Source organism: Nannospalax galili, unplaced genomic scaffold (genome assembly GCF_000622305.1).
Source record: "Nannospalax galili isolate Female #2095 unplaced genomic scaffold, S.galili_v1.0 scaffold204, whole genome shotgun sequence".
Taxonomy (NCBI): domain Eukaryota; kingdom Metazoa; phylum Chordata; class Mammalia; order Rodentia; family Spalacidae; genus Nannospalax; species Nannospalax galili.
In genome coordinates, this window is record NW_008350959.1 from 172,092 (window position 1) to 198,191 (window position 26,100).

The following is a 26,100-nucleotide window of genomic DNA, read 5'->3' on the forward strand; positions in this document are numbered from 1 at the left end:
TAGACCAGACTGGCCTTGAACTCACAGAGATCCACCTGCCTCTGCCTCCCAAGTGCTGGGATTAAAGGTGTGCGCCACCACGCCCGGCTATACTACTACTTTTATTTTTATGTGTATGAATGTTTTGCCTGGATATGTGGAAGTGCACCTGTGTTGTGCAGTGCCTGCAAAGGCCAGAAGAGGGTGTCGGATACTCTGGAACTGGAGTTATGGACTGTTATTAACTGCCATGTGGGTGCTAGTAATCAAACTTGGGTCCTCTGGAAAAGTAGCCAGTGCTCTTTACCACTGAGCCATCTCACCCGCTCCTTATTTTTATTTTTATTTTGTTATATCTGCATGTTATATAAATGCACCCATGTTGTGCAGTGTTCACAGAGGCCAGAAGAGGGCATCAGATCCCCTGGAACTAGAGTTCCAGACAGTTGTTAGCTGCCATGGGGTGTTGGGATTCAAACCTGGGTCCTCTGAAGAGTAGTCAGTGCTCTTAACTGCTGAGTCATCTCTCCAGCCCTGCCTCTTAACATTTTAATTGTCATGTTGGATATCAAGGTATCTGTAGACCAGTTGTATTTCTAGTAGCATGTTTTATTTTTTGTCTTTTAGGGTTTTTTTTTTTTTTATCTTTTTGAGACAAGGTCTTGCTATGTAGACCAGGCTGGCCTTGAACTCACAGAGATCTGCCTGCCTCTGCCTCCTGAGTGCTAGGATTAAAGGTGTGTGCCACCACGCCTGGCTTCTAGTAACATGTAAAATCTTTAAAAAAATATTGTGTGTGCTCATGATTTATTTGTAGGGAAGCATATGTATGGAAGTCCGTTGTAGTTTGCTGTCTTTTGCTGTGATAAAACACCATGACCAAAAGCAACTTGGGAGAAGGGTTTATTTCATTGTTTACTTTTTTTTTTTGGTCTTTTTTGAGACAGAGTCTCCCCGTAGCCCCAGCCGGCCTGGCATTCGCTCTGTAGACCAGACTGACTTTGGTCTCACAGCCTGCATGTGCCTTCTGAGTGCCGGGACTAAAGGTGTATGTCACCACCATTTTGCACTTCTAAGGTACAGTCTGTCTTTGAGGGAAGTCAGAAACCATAGCAGAGACCATGGAGGAATGAATGCTGCTTACTGACTGACTTCCCCTTTCTCAGCAACATTTCTTAGATAGTTCAGGCCCACCTGCTTAGGGATGATGCTGCCCACCATGGGCTGGGCCCTCCTGCATCAATTAGCAATTAAGAAAATGAGAAAATGCCTCACAGACATGACCACAGACATGACCACAGAGCAGGGTCTATTTGAAGAAATTCCTCAGTTGAGGTTCTTTGTTCCCAGGTGTGTCAAACTGACAACTGAAGCTAATCACAATTAAGTCAGAGGACAACTTTGTGGAGTTGGGTCCCCCTTTCCACCTTCATGTGGGTTCTGGGGATTGAATTCTGATCTCCAGGCTTGTGGAGCAAGTGCTTTTATCCGATGGGCCATCTTGCTGGCTCTAGAAAACTATCTTTTGTTAAAATGTGTAATTTTATTTTTTCTATGACACGTACCAGGACGGGGAAGGGAGTCATAGCTGCTTGAATGATTTATCAATGGAAGATCTGGTAGAAGGTCTACATATACAGTTGGACTAGCTTTGATTGATGTTGTAAATGCTGAGAGGGGAAGGGCTTTTGTACTGTCCTAGTAGTCTACAGAGCGTGCCTTCTTGTAGGCATTATGTGTTTTGTTTTGTTGAAACAGGGTCTTGGTATATGTAGCCAGACTTGCCTGAAACTCAGAGCTTCCTGCCTCAACTTCTCACTATAGCTTCTGTATTTTGCTTAGAATTGCCCACTGATCTCAGGTAGGTGGCCAGTGCCATGTGTAAACTTCAGGAGTTTGTGTTAAGGGCATATTTCTGGAAAGAAAGGAAGTCTGCTGGTCAGACTTCATTCTTTAAATTGATATTTAGAAACCGAAAGTTTGAATTAGGGCCATATATTGGTTGTTGGTATAGAAACTGGAACACGATGGCCTCTTAATAAATCAGATCCAGGTGTAAGTAAGCGGATTGTGCACTGTGGCATACAAGGAACTCATACTCAGTTTCTACTTGTAAGATTGATTCCCAAAGTTCCTGACATAGTATCTTTTTATTTGCTGAAACATACATATCTACCTCTTAACCTGTGAGAGCCAGTCATGTATCAAGTGTGTGAAATTGTGTGGTCATGAGCCCTTGCATGTCAACAAACTCTATTTTTCTCTAAAGCCCCTTGCCCCATACTCCCTGATCCTAAAAGAATGACTGAAGAGGTCTGAGAGAGTGATTATTTTAAGCAGAAGTTAAAACATTCTAACAGAAAATTAAAGAAGGTATGGGTGGTTTTTTTTTTTTTTTTTTTTGGTCTATTTGAGACACGGTCTCAGGGTCTCTCTGTAGCCCTGTAGCCCCAGCTGTCCTGGAACTCACTGTGTAGACCAGGCTGGCCTCAAACTCACAAAGATCCGCCTGCCTCTGCCTCCCAAGTGCTGGGAATAAAGGCGCACACCACCATGCCTGTTATTATTTTTTTTAAATAAATTTTTTTTCTGTGTCTGTGTGAATGTATGCCGTGTGTGTGTGTGTTGGTGGGGGGGTGCCCATGACTATCAGAAGAAGGGAGCCGCCTGACGTGTATTGAACAGTGTGTGCTGATTCTGGGTCATGTAAAAAGCAGCAAGTGCCCTTAACCACTGTGCCACCTCCCCAGCCTCAACCTTTGTGGTTTTTATTGCTGTGAAAGAGGAATGTGGAAATGAGGCAAGAGGTAGGCAAGGAGGGATGATCAGAAAACACTGGTGAAGGGATGGTGGGATGGGGTTCTCCATAGTTAGTGTTAAAGCACCACCATGTGTCTACATATCTTTGTAAGACTTAAAAGGTTTTGATGGATGAAAGTTTTGTTTTCTGTTTATAATTTTCTGATGTTTAGAGTAAAAAGGATTTAACAGAAACATACCCTGTTCCTCATTTCATACCCTGTTCTAATACTCCAAATTTTGGAAATAATGAGCCTTCTTTAACAGAATTTCTAAAATGTATTCATTTTTTTTGAAATGGTATTATTTCTAAATGTATTACATCTTGAAAGTGCCTAATTTTTCACTGAGGTTTGCACATCATTAGCTCATTTGTAATCCCTTAATGACTTGGATATTATAGAAAAATGTGGGGGTTTTTTGGTGTTTTTGAAACAGGGTCTTCCTGTAGCCCCAGCTGGCCTGGAACTCGATATGTAGACCTGGCTGGTCTTCAACTCACAGAAATCTGCCTGTCTTTGCCTCCCAAGTGCTGGGATTAAAGGTGTGTACCACCATGCCTGGCTAGAAATTTTTATTTTAAATATTAGAAATTGGGGAGTTAAACATACAAGCTGATTCAGAGCAGTGTTTTTTCTGCTTAAAATGTTTTGCGTGGATGGGTTATATTTGTTTATGAGAATGTTTGCATTGGGCTTGGTCTTATAGCTTGCACCTGTAATCCCAGCACTCAGAAGGCTGAAGCAGGATGATTATTGCAAGTTTGAGGCTAACTTGGACTACATATAGATAGTGAGTTTCTGGTTGGCCTTGTTGGCAAACAAAACAAAGCCGAACATAGATGTTGATAGATTTGAACTAGGGGCTGAAGATAAGGCTCAGTGGTTAAGAAGACTTAACTGCTCTTCCAGAGGACCCAGGTTCAGTTCCTAGCACCCACACAGCAGCTAACACCTGTCCTTAACTCCAGCTCTGGGGGATCTGACACCCTCATCTGGCCTCTGCAGGCACACACACACACACACACGCACACACACACACACGGCACACTCACATACATGCAGGCAAAACACTCTTACACATAAAATAAAAATAAAGTTTTTAAAAAAAAGACTTGTGCTTAGATGTTAACAGTGCTTAACCTCTTGGGAAGTAGGATGCTGAATTTTTTAATGCATTAATTTGTATTATATTTTCTAAGTTTATGCATTTTGTTTTGTTTTTTCCTTCTGGCAGTGCTGTGGTTGGAACCTAGGGTTTTGTGCTTGCTAGGCAAGTGCTCACAATTGAGCTGTACTCCTAGTCCATCTTTTATTTTTATAATTGGAAAAATAAGGGAACTGTACAGTTAGGCCAAAGAAGTCCAATGAAGAAGAGAGTCTGAAGGCAGATTATGTTCTTTTTCCTCTGTAGACACGTCAGGTTCTGGAGGAGCTGACTGAGCTGCCAGTGATGGTGGAGCTAGCCAGTGACTTCCTGGATAGAAACACGCCCGTCTTTCGAGATGACGTTTGCTTTTTCATTAGTCAGTCAGGTATGTTCCTTTTAAGACTCAAGGGGAAGAAAAGTCATTTTAAGTCAACTTTCCTAATACTAGCATATCTTGTAAGAATTGATAAACTGGTATTTTAGATGACTTGATAAATATAGATTTACTTTAAAAGTATTTATATATTCTTTATAAGAAAAAAAAAAGAACACCATTTATGTACAAGCCTATAGAGCTTTTTTCCAAATAGGGAACAAAAAATGTCTACATCTTATAAATTTGTTAAGAGCATACCTTATCTTTATTTACAAGTGATATCATTGAAAGTATGGTCAGTTGATTTTTTTCATATAAGGAACAGCATATTTAGAAACTGCTCTATGTGTAACTTTTGTTGTCCCTTTTACACAGGTGAGACAGCTGATACCCTGATGGGTCTTCGTTACTGCAAGGAGAGAGGAGCTTTAACTGTGGGGATCACAAATACAGTTGGCAGTTCTATATCAAGGGAGACAGATTGTGGGGTTCACATTAATGCTGGTCCTGAGATTGGCGTGGCCAGTACAAAGGTAAATAAATCCTTGGCTTTTCCCACAGAGGATACTTAACTGTAGTGTTAATGTGGTGGGCTGGTCTGTGGGCCAGTCTACATCTTTCCAAAAGGACCCTAAGATTTTGATTTAGTAAAGATAAAACCTGTGGTCTCCTCCCTACAGTAGTCTTAGCTCTTCAAGGGGAAAAATGTATAGCACAAGTCTATTTTGAAAAGATCTGTGCTAGCTCTTCCTCTTCATCACTCAGGATCAGTCAGTTCTTGGGGCATAGTGGGTACATAGCATAACCCATCACCGATACTAGGTGTAGTTGGGATTAGAAAAGCAGTGAGTTAGGAACATAAAGCTTATTCCAAATATTTGACATTTTTATTTGCATAATCCTGGTTTCTTTAAGTATGTCAGAATGTACATACTGCTTTTGAAAGTTTGTAATAAGGAATACACTTGGTGTAAAATTTGGCAATTGAGCCAGATATGGTGGCGCACACCTTTAGGTGCAGCATTCAAGAGGCAAGCCTGGTCTACATAGTGCATTCCAGGCTAGCTGGGGCTACCAGGGAGACCCTGTCTCAAAAGGACCAAAATAAAATAAAATGGCAATTGAAAAAATAAAAACAACAGCAAAGATTTGGGACTGGGGTGATGACTCAACAGGTAAGAATGCTTGCTTCCCAAGCATGAGGACCTGGATTCAAATCCTCAGCATCCATGTAAAAAGCTGCTGAGCCTGCATGTAATCCCAGTGCTATGAGGGTGGAGACAGAAGGATCCTGGGACTTGCTACCTAACCAACTCAGCTTTAGGTTCAGTGAGTGATTATGTTTCAAGGAAATAAGACAGAGAGTGATAGAGTAGGACACCTGATATCCTCTTCTGGCTTTTGATCATGCATAGGTACATGTACTCACACTCAAGGTGCATGTATACCCCCACATGTATGTTGCATACACACACAGGCACATGCACGAGTGGATCAAAGATTATCATTTTAAGTTTTAAAAATGGGTATTACATGACGATATCTGTTTCTTCTTTGGATATTACACATCTGTATAAATTTAAAAATACTTCTGTGGGGCTGGAGATGTTAAGAGTACTTGCTCTTGCAGAGGGCCTAAGTTCAGTTTCCAGAATCCACATGGTGAGTGATTGTCTATAACCCCACTTCTGGGGGATCTGCCACCCTCTTATTGTTTCTGCAGGTACTGCATGCACTTAAATGCAATATATTATTAAACTTAAATTATTACATTTAAATGCAGGCAAAGCATATAAAATAAAAAGTATATATATATAAGCACTTGTTTTAAAGACTTGTAAGACTACGTTGCTGACTGAATTAAGATATGCAAAAATGAAGAAATATTGAAAGCTTTGCAAGTTGCATAAAAATGGAAGATTTATGTCTCCAGAAGTACATTACTTTTTATGATTTCAGATTTCCAATTTCTTTTTTTTTTTTAACTTTAAAATTTTTTTTAAAAATTTTATGTATATACTTGTATTGCCTGCATGTAGGTAAGTGCACCTGTGTCGTGCAATGCCCATGGAGGTCAGAAGAGTCCCAGCTGGATCCCCTGGGACTGGAGTTACAGACAGTTGTTAGCTGCCATGTGGGTGCTAGGATTTGAACCCAGGTCAACTAGTATTCTTAAACACTGAGCCATCTCTCCAGCCCCTGTTTTTATATTTTTGTAGTTTGGGGTGTGTGTGTGTGTGTGTGTGTAAAGTTTGTGATTCTTACATCAAAAACTGAAGTTTTAATTTTTTAAAAATTCTTGGGGGTTTTTGATATTATTACTAAAATTTGCAGATAGCTGAAATAAGAATTTTCTCCATATGGTGATTAAAACATATAAGATGCCTGTGCTTGGGGTTTCACCCTATGGCTGAGTGAATAACCAGCTGGCTACAGCAGTATCCACACAGGAAATTCTGATTGGGGATGGGAACCCAGGGCTCCTGATCCATGGAACTTCATGGGGGCATAAGATGATGAACTGCCAAGGAAAGTACTTTTTTTTTTTTAGCTTATGAGAACTTTAATTGTTTTCATTTTATTATGAAGATTTTCATGTATATAACCCAGTTAAAATAATTTGACACCCATTTACCCACGGCCTAGATTCTACCATTAACACTTTTTCTACAATTTTATAGTGATACAGTTTGCTTACTGTCACAGCCATTGATGGTAAGGTTGTTTGGCTGTGTAACTGTTTGCACTATTCAGTTTTAGGGGGCTTCATCACATGGCAACATTCCTTCGTGCCCTTGGTAGTCAGTTCTCACCCCTAACTTCTAGTTTCATGCTTACTACTGCTTCCTCTTGCTATATTATGTCATTTTACAGGTGGTTCGTATAAATGGAATTTTATAGTACATATCTTTTGTAACTGGCTTCTTTCATTTAGCATGAAGCTTTTGAGGCTTTCATGTTATTACTGTCAGTTCTTTCTTTTAAAGCAAGTCCTTTAAAATTCTGAAATAAATACAGATTTGTAGGAAGTTGCAAAGTTGTATTAGGCAGCTTCACATAGCTATGACAAAATACCGGCCATACCCTCAGAGCAGAGAAGTCCAGCGCATTCTCCATCTAGTTCCACAGTGCTTTCATCTTGGATAAGGAATCAAACATCTTTTATAGTATGTAATTTCTTTAAAAAGTGACTATCAGGGAATGGAGAGATGGCTCAAGTGGTTAAGAGCAGTAACTGTCAATCTTAAGAAGACTATTGAGATGGATCAATAGAAGGCTCTTACTGCTAAGCCTGAAAACCTGAGTTCCATCCCCAGAACCAACATGATTTGTTCTCTGACCTCCACATGTACACCCTGGTGTGTACCTCCCCCAAATAAATAAAATAAATGTGAAAATATTTTTAATTTATAAGTATGGTAGTGAAATATAGCTTCATTTTTCTTGAACTCCAAAGTAATTGTTTTCTTCAACTATCTTAGACATTCAGGGCTTGAAGTTATGTAAGATAAGCTTTGTGATACTTGACTACAGATCATTTCTGAATGGTAATGTGACTTTATATGTTACAAGTAACCACAGAAGTTGATTATTGCTCTCCATCACATTATTGCCCAGTGATGATCCTGCTTACAAATTTCCAACTTTAACTGAAAAAATGGTTAGAATTAGAAGGATATTACTTTCTCATAATATCAGACCATAAATAATTTGATAATTCTTTAGGAATTGATGGTATAAATGTGCAGAATTGGCAGTTTTTGCTTGATATTACAGATGCTTAAAACTTTACCACAGTGCTGCTGACTTAGGCTGATTTTTCTTTAAAGTATGCCCATGTAAATCTTTTTTTTTTTTTTTTCTGATTGAAAGAAAATCAAGTTGAAAAGTTCAGAGTCAACATTTTCCTGGTAAATTCTTTCAGACCTCAGTAGATTCTAGATGTGAGATGTAGCTTCTTTTTCTCATTAGTAGTCTCCTGGCATACGCTGATGAAACGGAAAAGATGGTGGTCAGGAGCATCACTCGGTGCAGAGTACTTACCTAGCATGTGTAAAGTTTTAGGCTTGATTCTCAGCATTGAAGAAAAAGAATGAAAAAAAGAAAAATTGACATTGCAATATGAAATAGAGCTATAACAATACAATAGAGAAATGTGTGTTAAAGTTATGTCATTTAACATTTATATTTTTAAAATCAGCATTAAGCTGGGTGTGGTAGCACACATCTTTAATCCCAGCACTCAGAAGGCAAAGCAGGTAGATCTCTGTGAGTTTGAAATCAACCTGGTCTACAAAGAGAGTTCAGGCTAGCCTGGCCTACAGTGTAAGACCTTGTCCCACAGATGAACGAACAAAAAATCAGCATTGAGATGTTTTGCATGTAAAGAAACGCTAGTTTGTAGAGGAATATCTTAGTGGTCTGGAGGAGCTAGAGTACTTGTCCACCAGAACAATTTGGATTTGAAACAGGTTTAGGTATCTAAGGGTTCCAAGATTCTTTGGGGTGTTTTTGTTTTTTTTGTTTTTTTTGACAAGGTCTCCCTAGTCCCAACCTACCTGGAAGTCACGATGTGGACCAGGGTGGCCTTGATCTCGCAGACATAGGCCTGCCTCTGCCTCCAGATGGCTAGGATTAAAGGCACAGACCACCATGCCTAACATTGGGTTCCAAGATTCTTGATCTCTCCTTTTGCCCTGGTTAGTATATTTTTTTATCTCTTTGTTTATTGAAAAGCAGACCCACAGCGGGAAGAAGAAGACCAACTGGCACTGGAACTTAGAACACAGTTATGCTATTAGGTGTGGCGGCAGGGACTCCACAAGCAATTCAGCATGGGAGTGGTTCCTCTCTAGAGCTGGGAGAACATCATGGGGACAGGTGGCAGTGGTAGCCAGGTGAGCAGCTGAAAGCAAGGGGTGTAGAAGGACAAGTGGATAGTCTCAGGTAACTTGAGCTGAGAAGGCATCTCTTCAACACAACAGGAGCATAGTCACAAAATGATTCTGGGTAAAGTGCTAGAAAGTGGGTATAAAACCATTATACATTTCTGGAGTGTGAACCCTGAGCATAGCACAATGTGCATAGTGATTTAGTAATAGAAAATAAATGAAAGCCTCAAAGGCCTAAAACATGAAAGTTTTCTTATAAATAATATTGTTAAAGAAAATAGATCACTGAGAAAGATGTATTAGGAACAATCTGGTGAGCTAAGTAGGGGTCAAAGTATGGCCGAAGTGGTAATTAGAGGTAAATTTAAGATATTTTATTGCTTTTTTTAATCAGTAGGAAATGTGCTAAATATTTAATTCAAAAAGTTAGAAAACAAGGGGCTGGAGAGATGGCTCAGCGGTTAAGAGCACTTACTGCTCTTACAGAGGACCCAGGTTTGATTCCCAGCACTCACATGGCGGCTAAGAACTGTCCTTAACTCCAGTTCCAGGGGAATCCAAAGCCCTCTTCTGACCTCTGTGGCATCGCATGACACGGGTGCACTCACATACGTGCAGGCAATACACTCATACTCAAAATGAAAATTATAAAATATTTTTTTAAAAGTTAGAAAACAAAAAACAAATCAGAAGGTAGCAAATCAGAGAAAAAGGAATGAATAAACTGCAGAACAGAGTTTCAGGATCTTCACTTTAATGGGCCTTCTGAAACCTTTCTAGAATTTTTGTCTGTAGAAGTAAAAAGGTGGCTTAGAATCTCAACATGATGTTTCACTGTAACTACTGAGCCCTGCCTGACTCCATATGAAACTTGTTTGCTAGCTCTGTTCTAAAAGCGATTTCCAATGTAGTGGAAAGAAATGAGCAAAACAAGGGAAAAGAATGAAACAAATAAGATGGTTTGGGATGTTCTGTGTGATATACACACAAAAAAATTAACAGATTGAAAAAATGAATTATATTTGAGGAGGAAGCATAAAAATTTACATCATGTTAATTGTTAGAGGTGATAAACATTACCATTGAAATCTACCCGATGACTTTATAGACATACACAGGTGCCAAGGATCCGAGTGCAACCGACTATGACTAGTAATAATTAGATACATACGGATTAGAGACGCATGCGCCAACATCTCAGTGTTATTAGCAAAAACAATGAGTCTTTCTGTAAGAAACAGTATATTTTAAAATGAAATGGAGATCTTTTTTAAAGGTTAAAAACTCATTCAATTTTATGTCTTATAGGGTTTATACTGAGTTCAATATTGTATAATTGTATTAATTCAATACAATTTTTAGTGAACCTAAAAATTTTATAGCCACTTTTGAAACAGATGAATTTTTGCTCTGGAAACTGTTGTTATGTTAAAGCTGTAATGAAATGCTTCTTCTAAAAAATAAAAAATATATAATTTTTTTTTAAAAAGTGTCTACTTTAGGTAAATGCACCCATGTCATGCAGTGCCCATGGTGGTCAGAAGAGGGCATCACATTCCCTGGACTAGAGTTACAGATGATTGTTAGTCACCATGTAAGTACTGGGAATTGAACCCAGGTCCTCTGCAAGAGCAGCCGGTGTTCTTAGCTGCTGAGCCATCTCTCCAGCCAATTTAATTATTTTTTCAGACAGCATCTCATGTAGTTCAGGCTCTCCTTGAACTTATTCTGTAACTGAGGTTCTCCTTTGACTCCTGACTCCTGCCTCTGCCTCCAAAAATGTGGATTATAGGTGTATAACACCATATATGCAACCATATCCAGCTTAATAATTAACTTTTTTTTTTTTTTTTTTTTTTTTTGTCTTTTTGCGACAAGGTCTCCCTGTAGCCCCAGCTGCCCTGTAGACCAGGCTGGTCTCAAACTCACAGAGCTCCGCCTGCCTCTGCCTCTGGAGTGTAGGGTTAAAGGCATATGCCACCACTCCTGGCTTAACTATTTTCACATGTGTATTTTTTGTCTCCCACCATTTCCATGTCTGACCACTACAATTACTATGTCCTATCATAAAAATTAGTTCATATAAAGAAAGAAAAACTAGGACCAGTACAGTAGCTTAGTAGGTAAAGATAGTTGCTGCCAACTCTGATGACTTGAATTTGATTTCTTGGATCCACGTGGTAGAAGGAGAAAACCAGTTCTGACAAGTTACCCTCTGTGCTGGATAGCTTTAATGTCAACTTGACACACCTGGGTTCAGGGAGCCTCAATTGGGGAATTGCCTCCAGAGGACTGGCCTGTGACCATGTCTGTGGGGTATCTTCTTGATTGTTGAGTAATGTGGAAGGGTCCAGCCCACTGTGGGTGATGCCATCCCTGGGTGGGTGGGTCTGTGTTGCATAAGAAAGCAAGCTGAGCAGGGGCCAGGGGAGCAAGCCAGTAAGCATCGATCCTCCATGGCCTGTGCTCCAGCTCCTGCCCTGAAGTATCTACCTTGGCTCCCTGATCAAGTGTGACCCAGGAGATGTAAGCTGAATAAACCCTTTCCTCCCCAAGTTGGTAGTGGTTGGAGTGTTTTGTCACAGCAGTGGAGACACAAACTAGAACACCCTCTGATCTCTACATGTGTGCTGTGATCTCTACATGTGTGCTGTGGAACCCCCCCATATTTATGTGCGTGCGCACACACACACACACACACACACACACACACAAAATAATAGATAAATAGAAAACTAAAAACTGAAGGGCAGTATTCATAAATGCCAGTGGTAATGGTGTATTATTGTCATCGTTCCTAGTAATAGGATTGTAGATTTTAAATTTTTATTTACCTTCATATATTTAGAATTTTATTTTTGACTTTGTTTTTAAAAGTGAGAATGAAGGCCTGAGGAGGTAGCTCAGTAGGTAAGGTTCTTGCCAAGCCAGCATAAGTATCTGAGTTAAATCCCCAGAATCTATATAAACAACTGTGCCTGGTGGTGTTCATTTACAGTCTCAGCACTAAAGAGGTAGAGACAGGTGGATGGCCAGCAAGACTAGCCTAATCAGCGAGCCCTAGGTCCCAGTGAGACCTGTCTCAAAAAATCAAGGTGAACAGCTCCTGAGGAACAACAACCAAAGCTGACCTCTGGATTCCACATGAACACACATGTATGTCACCCAATGTGCCTTTCCAAATATGCACATATACACACACATACAAAGTGAGAATGAGCCAAGTGTGGTGGCTCACACCTGTAATCCCTGCACTTGGGAGGTTGAGGCAGGAGGATTGCCATGAGTTTGAAGCCAGCCTGAACATCCAAGTAAGACCCTGTCTCTTAAAAAAAAAAAGGGTAGGGGGCTGGAGAGATGGCTCTGAAGTTGGGAGCACTGGCTGCTCTTGCAGAGGACCAGGGTTCAATTCCCAGTACCTGAATGGTGGCTAACAACCATCCGTTAACTTCAGTTCCAGGGGAATCTGATGCCCTCTTCTGACCACCTCAGGCATTGTATATCACAGTTTGACTTACACACATGCAGGCAGTATATACGCATAAAACAAAAATAACCAAAAATATATTTTAAAAATGGTTGGTGGTGACTGGGGAAGATGGTTCAGTGGTTAAGAGCACTGGCTGCTCTTGCAGAGGACCTGGGTTCAGTTCCTAGCACCCACATGGCAGCTAGTAACCAGTCTTGGTTAGCTCCAGTTCCAGGGGATCCAATGCCTTCTTTTGACTTCCATAGGCATTGCATGAAGGCAGAACACTCATATACATACAATACATGAGTGTTGCCTGCATGTGAGTAAATGCACCCATGTTGTGCAATGCCCACAGAAGTTAAAAGAAGGCATTGGATCCCCTGGAACTGGAGTTAATGGATGGTTGTTAGCTTTGCAATGTATACTGTAAAACAAGTGGATATTTAATTTCCATCCATTTTGTTGAAGTCTCCAGGATTTCAAAATGCACCTGGAACTAATTCTGCTGTTTTCTGTGGTATTTCAGGCTTACACCAGTCAGTTTGTATCCCTTGTGATGTTTGCCCTCATGATGTGTGATGACAGGATCTCAATGCAAGAGAGACGCAAAGAGATCATGCTTGGATTGAAACGGCTGCCAGGTATGGAGATATCCATGTTTTAGAGGCTTTTTAAAAAAAACAGTTTTCTTGATTAGAATACTGAATAATGAATTTTGTTTTGAGACAGAGTCTCATGTAGCCTAGGTAGTGCTAGGATTGTACCCAGGGCTTTCTACATGCTAGGCAAGCAGTCTACTAACTGAGCCACATCCCTAGCCTTGGAGTTCTTTATAGATTCTAAATATTAATCTCTTGGATATACAATTGGCAAAGACCTTACCCTGTTTTTGTAGGCTGTTTCTTCATCCTGCTGATTGTTTCCTTTATTGTGTGGAAGCTTTTTTTGTTGTTCCTAAATTTTATTCATGAATTCATATAAAATATTCCCGATCAATGGGTTTTAATCCTCTCTTCCTCCTTTTCTTCATCCTGGTTAATCTGGAAGTAACATTATTCATAACTCTCTTTTCTGTTAGCAGTTATGTGCAACCACCAATCATGTAGATTATTCTTCTTCAAATAATTTTTGGTGAGGTATTTCAAATACCTTTTGAAAAAAGGCACCTCAGAAGTTGCAGGGATGTTCTTGCTTTTTGATGGTTAAAGTCTTCCTGTTCACTTTGCTTCTCTCCTGGAGGAACTGTTCAAAGTTGGCAGCTTCCCTGATTCCATCTCTGCAGGGTGGATATAGTCAAGAGTTAACTTCAAAACCTGCTTCTCCCCACCCTGACCCCCTTTGCCACAAGCTTTTTCATGAGTGCCATGGCAGCAGCAAAGGCAGAAAGGGCAAGCTTTTTAATTAGCACTAATTACACCTTGGATAAATCTCATTGACTGCCATATTGCACTGTGCAAAGCTGTAGAAACATAAATTTGGTGAAGTCCCACTTGTCAGTCCTTGTGATCATTTCCTGTGCTCATTGGAGTTCTTTTGAGGAAGGCCTTGCCTTTGCCTATACCTGTATCTTGAAGTACTTTCCAAGTATGTTTTTCTCTGACAGTTTGAGGGTTTCGTATCCAGGATATAAAAGTTTTTTATTTATTTTTAATTGATTTTTGTTCAGGGTGAGAGACAGTAGATCTCATTTTATTCTTCTTTATGTTGATATCCACTTTCCCCAGTGCCATTTCTTGAAGAGGCAGTTTTTTTCCAATTAATTTTTAAACATCTTTGAAAAAAATCAGGTGGTTGCAGCTATGTGGTTTTATTTTTGGGTCCTCCTAGTCTGTCTGTGTACATGTCAGGTTTGTGTGACTGTCTACCATATAGTTGATTGTGTGTTGAGATGCCTCAGCATTGCTTTCTGCTTAGGATGACTGGATAGTTGGAGACTTTTGTGCTTTGAGTATTCTGCTAGGGCTTCAGAGTTCCTGGGCTCTGCAGTAGTGAACGGCAGACCTGGCTCCAAAGGTTGATCCACTGACCTCAGGTTGTCAATTCCAGAGTTGTTTTTAGTTGATGATGTCAGTTCCCAGGTGCCCAGGACAGTGATACCTTTCCCTGTGTACTTCACTGCCTGAGCCTCCTGCTGCCTGTGCTTTTTAGCTTGTCAGGGTTTGGCCCTCTCACTTTCTACAATTGCCTCACAAGAATGTCTCTCATGCTGAGTCTGTGGCAGATTGAACTCCTTGACTTATGATTATTCTTTGTTCTTGGGCCCCAGGGTAGCTCAGCTTTAAGTAGGTCTCCTCCCAAAATGATGTCTGACCACTGCCCTCTGAGTCACAGAAAGTGACAGAATGGAACTCTACTGCAGGTCATACACTGAAGTGCACTTGGATTTGAGGGTTAAAGGGCTGTGGTTTGTTATGTGGGAGGGACTTCCTATATCTTCATCAGAACTTGATGGCTTATCTTTTTTTTTTAATTGAATTTTTGTGAGTTTCATACAAAAACATCTCGATCATATTTAGATCCCTTTCCCCTATCTGTGTTCCCCCATAGTCCCCCCCACCACCAGATTTCATGCATTCTGTCATGTATATTAAGGCCTAGTAAGCCAGGTTGGTGTCCTCAAATGCCCTTTGGTTTGTGTCCATCCATTTGTGCTTGGTCAACCTGTCTAACATTATTCCCTTAAAGAAAACCAACTCTCCCTCTTCCAGTAGTTATAAGTTACCAGTAGTTTTTCAGCAAAGGTCGGGGCTTCTTACCCATTTCTTTACTTCTATGCTGGATTTTTGTCTGGTTTGAGCTTACCTGGTTCTTGTTCATGCTTTAAGTTCATATAAGAAACTTCTCAGCTGCCTGGAAAACTGTTTCTTTGTGGTCATCTACCACCCTTGGCTCTTACAGTCTTTCTGCTCCTTCCTCTGCAGGGGTCCCTAAGTCCTGAGTGACAGAAGTTTGATACAGGTGTCCTACCCAGGGACACCTGTATCATTGTAATCTCTTACTCTCTGCACTTTGGCCAGTTGTATCTTTCTGGGTTAACAGCCATCTGTTGCATGAGGAAGCTTTGCTGGTAAGACTTGAGAGATGCATTAATATTCTTTCTGCCCTCTGTTCTGTGTTCTATGAGCCTTAGGTGTGGAGGTTCCACTGTTGATGTGTCAGTTAGGGCTAGGCCTCACAGATACCTGCTCTCTGCATTCGACCAGTTGTGGAGCTCTAATAATCTCCATCTGTTGAAAAAAGAAACTTTTTTTGGATGAGTGGTGAAAAGTACATTTGTCTGTAAATATAAGGATACATATTTAGAATACAGTAAAAAATTATGTTGGTCTAGGAATGTGACAAAAATGTTTTTCTCTAGGATCTATGACCTCTCCAGCCATGTGTATTTGTCTATGTTTACAGTGTCATTTCCCTCCCATTGTGTAGACCTTAAGTCTAATTAGACAGATAATTGATTACCCCCTAGATAAAAGTGCCACTACTTATTGCATCGATAGAGATAGTTTGCTGGGCCTGTCATTGTTGTTTTTATTAGGCTTTATAGCTGGGTAGGACCATTGGTTGATTTTTTTTCCCTAGGCAGCTTACATAGGATCCTCTGATATTATGAGTGCTAGTCTTTAGGGAGGAGGCTTTCAGGTTAGTTCCAGCTCAATTGCTCCAAGTTCTGTGTCTAAAGTATTGTGCTGGATAGCTTTAGTGTCAACTTTGACACACCTGGGTTGAGGGAGCCTCAATCGGGGAATTGTCTCTATTGGACTGGCCTGTGGCCATGTCTGAGGGGCATCTTCTTGATGAGTGATGTGGGAGGGCGCAGCCCACTGTGGGTGGTGCCACCCCTGGGCAGGTGGGCCTGTGTTGCATAAGAAAGCAGGCTGAGCAGGAGCCAAGGGAGCAAGCCTGTAAGCAGCATTCCTCCATGGCCTGTGCTCCAGCTCCTGCCTCCAGGTTCCTGCCCTGAGTTCCTACCTTGGGCTCCCTGATGAACTGCGTGCGACCTGGGAGATGTAAGACAAATAAACCCTTTCCTCCCCAAGTTGGTACTGGTCAGAGTGTTTTGTCACAGCAGTGAAGAAACAAACTAAGACAAGTATGTTCTATTTTTAGCCATCAGGTCTCACCTTCAAGTTCTGGGAGGTAATCAAGTACTGTGGCTATAGATAGCCTGTGTTATTTTGGGAGTCTCTGACCAACAACTTAAAGGGAGGTTTCCCTTGCCTTGCACTTTTTGTTATATAGCCTTCAGCTATGTGCATGCCCGCGCACACGCACACACACACACACACACACACACACACACACACAAAATGCATATTTTTCAGTAGGCTTTTTCTGTTTTAAAATATTTTATTATTTTTATTTTATGTGTCGGCGTGTATTCCCTGCATGTAGGTAAGTGCACCCGTGTTGTGCAGTGCCCTCGGAGGACAGAAGAGGCTGTCAGATCCCCTGGGACTGGAGTTACAGTTGTTAGCTGCCATGTGGGTGCTGGGATTTGAACCCTGGTCTTCTGCAAGAACAGTCAGTGTTCTTAATCTCTGAGCCATCTCTCCAGCTCCTCAGTAGGATTTTTCTCTGATACATTTCCCTCCAGGTTTTCACACCAGTTTTTCACACCACCTAAGTGTTATTTATCTTTCATCTCCCCCTTTATAACCTTCCCTCCTTCCACCCTAAAGTACCCATATTTTCCCCATTTCCCCTTTGACAACACCTGTCTTCTTACTCTTCCCTCTTGAACTCCTTCTCCTTTATTCCCATGGCTCCTTTCCATTTTCCTGACTCCTGTGATTACATCAGGATATATTCTCATATCTAAGGATTTGGAGTTAAAATCTACAGATGAAAGAGAACATACATTGCGTGTTTTTCTGAGTCTGTGTTACTTCACTTAGTATAACAGTTCTAGTTCCATCCATTTACTGGACTGTTTCATGGTTTTTGTATTTCTTTACTGCTGAGTAGAACTCCATTGTGTACATGAACCACATTTTCATTATTCGTTCATCAGTTGAGAGACATTTAGGCTGTTTCCATTTCTTAGCTCTTGTGAAAAGAGCAGCAATAAACATGGCTGTGCAAGTATGTCTGCAGTAGGATGAGTCCTTTGGGTATATGGTCTAACTGGATCATATGGTAGATTCTTTTTAGTTTTTTAAAGAGTTCTACACACAAACTTCCACAGCGGTTACATCAGTTTGCAGTCGCACCAACAATGAATGAGGGTTTCCCTTTCCCCACATTCTCACCAACATTTAGTATCATTTGTTTTCTTGATCTTAGCCATTCTGACTGGGGTAAGATAAAGTCTTGAAGTTTTTTGATTTGCATTTCCCTAATTACTAAGGAACACTTAAAAATGTTTCTTGGCTATTTTTATTTCTTTCAAGAGCTCTCTGTTCAGATCCATAGCCCATTTTTTAAATGGGCCAATTGTTTTCTTGATTCTTTGGTGTTTTTTTGAGTTCTTTATATATTCTGGATATTAATCCTTTGTCAGATATATAGCTGGTGAAGATTTTTCTCCCACTTTGTGGGCTTCCTTTTCACTTGATTGTGTCCTTTGCTATATAGAAGCTTTTTAGTTTAATCAAATTCCATTTGTCAGTTGTTGACTTTAATTCCTGAGTAACTGATGTCTGATTTAAAAAGTCTTCCTGCACCTATATCTTGTAGCGTACTCCCTATATTTTCTTCTAATAGTTTTAGCCTTTCAGGTTTCACATTGACATCTTTGATACATTTGGAGTTAACTTTTGGGCAGGGTGATACATATGGGTCTAGTTTCATTCCTTTACCTGTGGAGATCCAGTTTTTCTACCAACATTTGTTGAAAATGCTATCTTTCCTCTGTATTTTGGCATAAAAACATCAGGTAGATGAAATTGTGTGCACTCATGTTTGGGTCTTCTATTTTGTTCCATTGATCTACATGTCTTTTTTTTTTTGTGCCAATAGCATGCTGTTTTTATTACTATAGTTCTGTAATATAGTTTGAGATCTAGTATGGTAATCACCATGATCAAGTTGGCTTTATTCCAGAGATGCAAGGATGTTTCAATATACGTATGTCAGTAAACATTATAAATCATATGAGTGGACTTAAAAGTAAAAAAATCATGTGATCAGAGCTGGTATCCCATGTCTTTAGTCCCAGCACTCAGGAAGCAGAGGTAGGTGAATCTCTGTGAGATTGAGACCAATCCGGCTTACATAGTGAGTTACAGGCCAGTTGGGGCTACAGGGAGAACCCATCTCAAAAAGACCCTCCCCTAAAAAAAAAAAAAAATCACATCATCACCTCAGTCGATATAGAAAAGACTTGACAAAATCCAACATGCATTCATGATAAAAAGTCCTAGAGGATATTGAACTGGAAGGTAACATACCTCAATATAATAAGACTGTATGTAACAAACACATAGCCAACATCATTCTAGATGGAGAAAACTTGAAGTATTTCCATTAGAATCAGGAACCAGGCAAAGCTGTCTACCCACTTCTTTTCAATATTATGCTTGAAGCTCTAGCTAGAGCAATAAGATGAGAAGGAACTCAAAGGGATTCTAACTGGAAAAAAGAGGTCAAATTATCCCTCTTTGCAGATGATATGATAATTATACATAAGAAATCTCAAAAATACCACCAGAAAACTGCTAGAAATGATCAACACTTTAAGTGTCAGGAAACAAAATCAGTTTACAAAAGTCAGTGTCCTTTCTGTATATCAGTAACAAGTAGTTAGAGAAAAAGTTGATGCAAACACTCCCATTCACAATAGCCTCAAAAAAAATATCTAGGAATTAACCTAAGTAAAGACATTAAAGACCTCTTCAATGAAAATGTTAAATCTTTGAAGAAAGATTGAGGAAGATAAAAGGAGATGAAAAACCTCCCATGCTCATGGATTGGTAGAATAAATATTCTAAAAATGACCATCCTACCAAAAGCAATTTACAGATTCAATGCAATCTCAATCAAAATCATCATGACATTTTTCACAGAAATAAAAAAATCCTAAATTTATATAGAATCGCAGAAGACCCTGGATAGCCAAAGCAGACAGGATTGTCTGATCTTTTGAGTGAAACTTCTGTTTTGACTCTCTTCTGGTAGAAAGCCATGGGCTGGGCTTGTTTGATCTGCTGGCTCTTCAGTTTCTCTATACTTTTCAGCTGTCCCTTTGTGACTTTTTGAACCTCGTCCTCTCTCTCTTTGGAATAGCCTTTAAAACAACAACAACATAGGATCTCTTTTAGCCCAGGCTGGCCTTGACCACCCTTGAGCTCAGTATTTAGCAGAGGATGACCTTAAATTCTTTGTCCGCCTACCTCTGCCTCCTGAGTGCTAGGATAGCAGATATTCTCTTTTATGTCCAGTTTTATGCAGTGCTGGGGATTAAACCCAAGGCCTGTGCATGCTAGGCAAGCACTCTTCCAATTGAGCTCTGTCCTTAGCCCCTAGAGTATTTTTTTTTCCCTTATTCTGCCTTTTCTTTTTAACTGTATTATACGGGGGCAGCTTCTAGCCCACTATCCTACCAGAAGTTCCAAAGGCTATTTATTCACTTTTCTGTGGTTTTGTTTTGTAAGGAAGTGAGCAATGGATGAAGTTCTTATCTTACTCTTGAAGCTATGGTTTGTAGCTACTTAGTTAATAAGATCTTTCTGCTTTTTCTGCCATGTATTAAGAGAATCTCATGCTAATACCACGGAAGAGAATTCCTGAACTAGTTTGCTATCTGTATAGTATTGTTACTGTATCTTTTGAGCATAAGCTCCATTTTTCATAGATTTCGCTAATCTTTACTTCACAGATTTGATTAAGGAAGTATTGAGCATGGATGATGAAATTCAGAAGCTGGCAACAGAACTTTACCATCAGAAGTCAGTCTTGATAATGGGTCGAGGCTATCATTATGCTACGTGTCTTGAAGGAGCCTTGGTATGTTTTCTCACAGTTAATTTTACTTTGTTGGCTTATGGACCTTGAATGTAGTTATACTTCTGTTTATTCTGTAGTGCTGGGGATTTAATTTAACCCATAGCTTCTCTAATACTAGGAAGTCCCCATAGCACAGAACCATGCCTCTAGCCCCCATATACTTTGTTTGTTTGTTTGTTTGTTTGGTGTGTGTGTGTGTGTGTGTACACACGATGCAGCCCATGTATAGAATCAGAGTACAGCTTGCTGGTGTCAGTTTTCTCTTTCTACCATGTGAGTCCCACGGATTGAAATGGGGTTGTCAGGCTCAGCGGCAAGCACTCTTACCCACTGAACCATCCTCCCTGCCCCCCTCATCATTTACTTTTAGAATAAATAAATGAAATAGGTAGAGAGGTTTAAAGTGTCTGTGTTCATTGTGGTGGTGTTTTTTTGTTTTTTTTTTTTTTAACTTGGGAAAGTGCCACAGAGCTTATTCCAAGAGTACAGGCCAAGAAGAGTGCATAGTCACATGATAATGTGGGGTTTGTAAGTAAGTTGAGTGTATGTGTTGTCAACATATGAACAAAAGACCAAGGTTCTGTAGATAAAGAAATTGAGGTTAAATAAATACAAGGCAAGTGGGAGAACAGTTTCAGAACAGTATGAATCTGTTCTTGATAGTCTGTAGCTTCTTGTGGTGCTTCAACACTTTCATGTATTTGTTGGAATTGGAAAAATGATGATCTGTTAACTTGACAGCTGTGTTTACAGATTGGTAGTCTGTTAATACTTTGTATAGACCTGACCACATCAGATGCATGTGTAATATTTTCTTGAAAGTGGAATTTTGAAAAATAGGCAAAGATTTACCTGGTTCTTTCTTACTAGAAAATCAAGGAAATTACTTACATGCACTCTGAAGGCATCCTTGCTGGTGAGCTGAAGCACGGCCCTCTGGCCTTGGTGGACAAGTTGATGCCTGTCATCATGATCATTATGCGGGACCACACTTACACCAAGTGTCAGAACGCTCTGCAGCAGGTGGTTGCCCGGCAGGTAAGTCAGGTGGCTGTAAGGACACTTTGAGGGTCTGTGAGTTGAGTTACTAAAGTATAATTGAATTTTACACTTAGAGTGACAGCCCAGTACCAGGTAGATGACTTACAAACATGTTTACTTGTTAACGTCTTTGCTTGGCCATTTACCTGTAGGGAATGAGACACTTGAATTTTGATAGGTCCTGATTCATAGGTCTTATAATGAATGAACTAAACCAAAACTAGGTCTTGGTCTCCAGACTTTGTCTTCTGTTAACATATGCAGTTACCTTTTATTTTAACATTAGTAACTTTATTTCAAAGAAACCCTAATGTTTAGATTTTTATGTTGATATCATGAATGCTTTAGCTTATAAAAATTGATTTTCAGGTTAGTTGACTTTATATCTGAGTCCTTAAACACAATGTACTGGTTTATTAACTTGAACTTCAAAGGAACACAGACCTGTATACAACTATAAGCTTGAGTTTCTTGCTTGTGTGAATTTTTTTTTTTTAAAGATACTGAATCCTGCAAAACTTGTGTTATTGCTTGCCCAAGTGAGCAGTCAGAGCTGCCTGTGGGTCATACAGCCTAGAATGCATGCCTGCTTCCTGTCACCTGGTAATATGTGCTCCCTGGTGATTGTATTTGCATGTGGTTTTCTTCCCAGGGGCGCCCAGTGGTGATCTGTGATAAGGAAGACACTGAGACCATTAAGAACACAAAAAGGACAATTAAGGTGCCCCACTCAGTGGACTGCTTACAGGGCATTCTCAGTGTGATCCCCTTACAGCTGCTGGCTTTCCATCTGGCTGTGCTGAGAGGCTATGACGTGAGTAACCTACCACCACAGAACTTTGGGGATGGATTTTGACATAGGTAAAGCTTGATGCTGTCCCTCTTAACCTTTTAGCAATAGCATTTAAGAAATCCATCACATATGGTATCATCTGTTACCTTTTCACAGCCTACTTTGTAATGTATATCAGTTTCTTCTTAATCCATAGAACTTGAAGAAACCTTGGTGGTCACTTTGAAACCTGGGACTGGCCTGGGTGGTGGCATGGGGGCAGGGTCACCTGTTTTCTTAGTAGGCAGTGATTGGTATTTTGGGTAGAGCAAATCTATGTTGTTTCGATCTCTCCCACAGTGCAGAACTTGTAGCATTCTTGGTCCCCTTGTTATTGTGGGAATCAAAACATCCTGTTGTATTTCCAAGGTCTCCCGTGAGGGCCAGCTCCACAGAGGGGCCAGGGTAGCTCTCCCTGTATATTACTAGCACCTTTTTTTTTTTTCAGTTTTTTTTTTTCAAGATACATTATGTGATTATATTTTCTAATACAACTTTTTTTTTTCCAGGTTGATTTCCCACGGAATCTTGCCAAATCTGTAACTGTAGAGTAAAGGGCATCCTAAACTTAAGACAATTAAGCAACACAAGACACCTTTTGTATTTAAATTTTTGATTTAAAATATCGCCTCCTGAAAACCTTTTTAGTAAATCCTTATTTATGTATCAGTTATGATTATTCTACACAATTTGTGATTTTTGTGCAATTGCCTCATTTTTTCAGTAATACATGGGGAAGTTTGATTAATAGAATCTAAATCTAAACTTAAAATCAACAAGATTTTTAAGCTGTTATTTTCTTCCAAGACCTGGATAATGAGTTTCTGGGTCCTCCCCTTCAATTGGGGGGATTGTTGAGTTTTTAAGATGATTGCCTCAATTCAGGCAGACTGATGAAGGAACTGTGAGTGCGCTTGACTGGGGTACTCAAAGCTGTGTCAGTGTGTGCTAGTACTTGGACATCTACTGAAGGTTTAGCTATGTCCCTGTAGCCCCAGCTGTCCTGGAACTCACTATGTAGACCAGGCTGGCCTTGAACTCAGAGATCTGCCTGCCTCTGCCTCCCCAGTGCTGGGATTAAAGGCGTGCATCACCATGCTGAGTTTAGGTATGTTCTTTATAATAGAAGATGCTGTGATTTATTTTGAAGCTTGTTTCTGTTTTGTTTCAAACTGCAACTAAAAGGCTTGGTGATAGTGATACCTAAGTTAGGTTAACTTAGTAGTTGAAGTGTGCCTGTCATCTCTGTAGGTGGAGGTAACTTAGGAAGCAGACTGCAGTAGTGCATCAGTGTCCTCCACAGTTGAGTTGAATGCATGTGCATGGTTTCATAGCACACAATGCAAATCTGAACTGTTTTGGACACTGACAGTATGACTTTACATTTGAAGATGGGATGCTGGGTTTCCAACTCCTTGTCTCTTCATCTTCTAAAAGTAGTTTGTATTTTCTTGCAACTGCAGTACTTGATTTTTTAAAATATACTGTTCAGTGACATTTTATTGTTTTCTTTGAAATCACAGCGCAAAGCTGCTATGAAGTATCTCAAATTGGTGTTGTCATGATCAGTTATCTTCAGCTTTGTCCCAAGGAAGAGTTTCCTACAGTTAATTGTAACTTCCTTCCATGCCTTCTTACATAAAGCATCCCCTTGGTGCCAGTTTGGAGGTTCTTTGTGATTGCCTGGAAATTTGCACATCTTTAACCAGTTATTTGACCTTCAGTGTATGTAGTAGGTTAGGCTTAGAGCATCACATGCTTTCCATTGTGGAGTGACACCAGATTTAGGATTGCTTTCTAGACATTTCCTTCTGTATTTCCATCTCTACCCGTATGTAGGAATGAAGGCAATATAAATAGATACTGAAATACCCTCAGATGGTAGTGTCAGAAATAGAAGTTGACAACTTGGAAAAAATATTTAAAATAGAATATTAGTTTGACACCCCAAAAATGTGTGGAATCGTTTTTTCACAGAGGTCTTTAGGTCAGATCGTGTGGGCTTTAGGAAGATGTATCTATGTTCTGGTTAGGTCCTTTTCTTTCAGAAGCTTTAATTTTAAATTGTGAATGTAAAATACTTAGTGCAGTTATTGCTTATTCTTTTCTTTTTTGTGTTTGAGCTTCTTATTAAACAGTTAATGCTACAAGCATAGACTTCTTGTGAAGGAAGATTGGAGAAAGTTTATATATTTTTAGGCATTTTGGAAGGTCTTGCATTGTTGGAGACTGGAAACCTGATTGTTTTTTAAAAAAATAAAAAAGGTTATTGTTTATATCCATGTACCTGTTTTAGTTACATTTATCTGTCCTAATTGTTTCTAAGACTTCTTGTTAGTTTTAGTATGTGTATAATGTCCTTTCTTATGCTCTGTCTAATAGTGTTTGATCCTTATAGTTTGGCTTTTAGCATTTCTTGTGTCATTCTGGAGTTCAGGGTGTATTGGTACATTGAGACATTATGATGTGATCACCTCAGGATTCTTATATTCTTCACCTCAGTTATAATTCAGAGTCCTCATACTTATTTTGAAATACGTGGTTCAGTTTTCCTGATTAGTCATCCTCTGTGTAATGGAATGCCAGAACTTTCTTTTTCTGCTGGCTATGACTTTGAACCCATTCACCTGTCTGTCCTCCATATATACTCCAAACAATTAAAATCCAAAATGAAGACCAAGCAAATAGGATTTCTCTTCAGTATTCCATTTTGTTTTCTATTCTGGTTAATGTAGTGATTTTACGTTCTTTTATTAAATTAATTCTTAACATACAAAAAGATATTTTAGTGAGACAAGTCACTAAATAAGTGAGTATACCCAGTTAAAATGTAATATAGGACACAGGAATCTAATAACTGTCAGCAGTTGTTTATTAAACCTGTTATGAGCAAGTCACTGCTGGGCAACACAGTTGCATCTTTAGAGCAGTTCTGACCTTTCCAGGTAGATCTTTCACTTGTGAAGGCTTAATTTTATTAAGGACACAGGTGTAAGACTGGAAAGATGGATTGAACTGAAGTGTTAAATGCTGTGAATGAATTTGTTTACTTCAACAGTGGTCCAAATTTGGAGACATACCATGTTTACAAAAAGTGAAATTCATTTGCTGCGTAAGCAGTTGTCCCAGGCTGTCAACAATATGTAGATCTTCAGTACTCTAAAGGACAGCGGTTAATAATATGCCAAGATGATAAGCAATCAGGGATGTCACAGGGTGCTGTGCAGGCAGGCTGTTGGTTCAGAACTGATTTTTGTGTGTGGCAGGTTGTTTCTGAGATGGTACAGTCATATTCCTTTGAATCCAGATCTCTTGTCTGAGTAGTTCTGAGGATAGGAGGAAAGGAGCCTGTTTTTGGTCCCTTGGTAATATTCCTCTGACATTCATTTCTAACACTCTTTAGCAAGCATACTTTAAGTCTTTGGGGGTCAATTTTTTCTCTCATCTTTTTTTACAATTAGGATATTCTATAGCAATAAAAGAGACTAATATTACCTATTTATTATATGCTACAACTGAAGTGATTTTTCTAAAAAAAAAAAAAAAAAAAAAAAAAAAAAAAAAAAAGCCAAAAAAAAAACAACCCCCAAAACATTTCATGGCCACTTTGGCAAGA

The 26,100-nt window shown here is 39.6% G+C and overlaps 1 protein-coding gene and 1 pseudogene across 1 annotated transcript in view; one reads left to right on the forward strand and one right to left on the reverse strand.

The window, feature by feature from the left end:
* Gfpt1 (glutamine--fructose-6-phosphate transaminase 1) overlaps positions 1 to 26,008 on the forward strand; it is a 58,262-nt gene extending 32,254 nt beyond the window's left edge. The window contains exons 13-19 of the mRNA XM_008848058.2: positions 4,192 to 4,312; positions 4,679 to 4,836; positions 13,194 to 13,308; positions 20,484 to 20,611; positions 21,482 to 21,649; positions 22,305 to 22,466; positions 22,994 to 26,008. Of these exons, the coding sequence (XP_008846280.1) occupies positions 4,192 to 4,312; positions 4,679 to 4,836; positions 13,194 to 13,308; positions 20,484 to 20,611; positions 21,482 to 21,649; positions 22,305 to 22,466; positions 22,994 to 23,038 (897 nt within the window). The 3' untranslated portion in view covers positions 23,039 to 26,008. The remainder of the gene's footprint in view (positions 1 to 4,191; positions 4,313 to 4,678; positions 4,837 to 13,193; positions 13,309 to 20,483; positions 20,612 to 21,481; positions 21,650 to 22,304; positions 22,467 to 22,993) is intronic.
* Positions 13,660 to 14,033, reverse strand: LOC103746007 (annotated as a pseudogene).
* Positions 26,009 to 26,100: the final 92 nt, after the last annotated feature.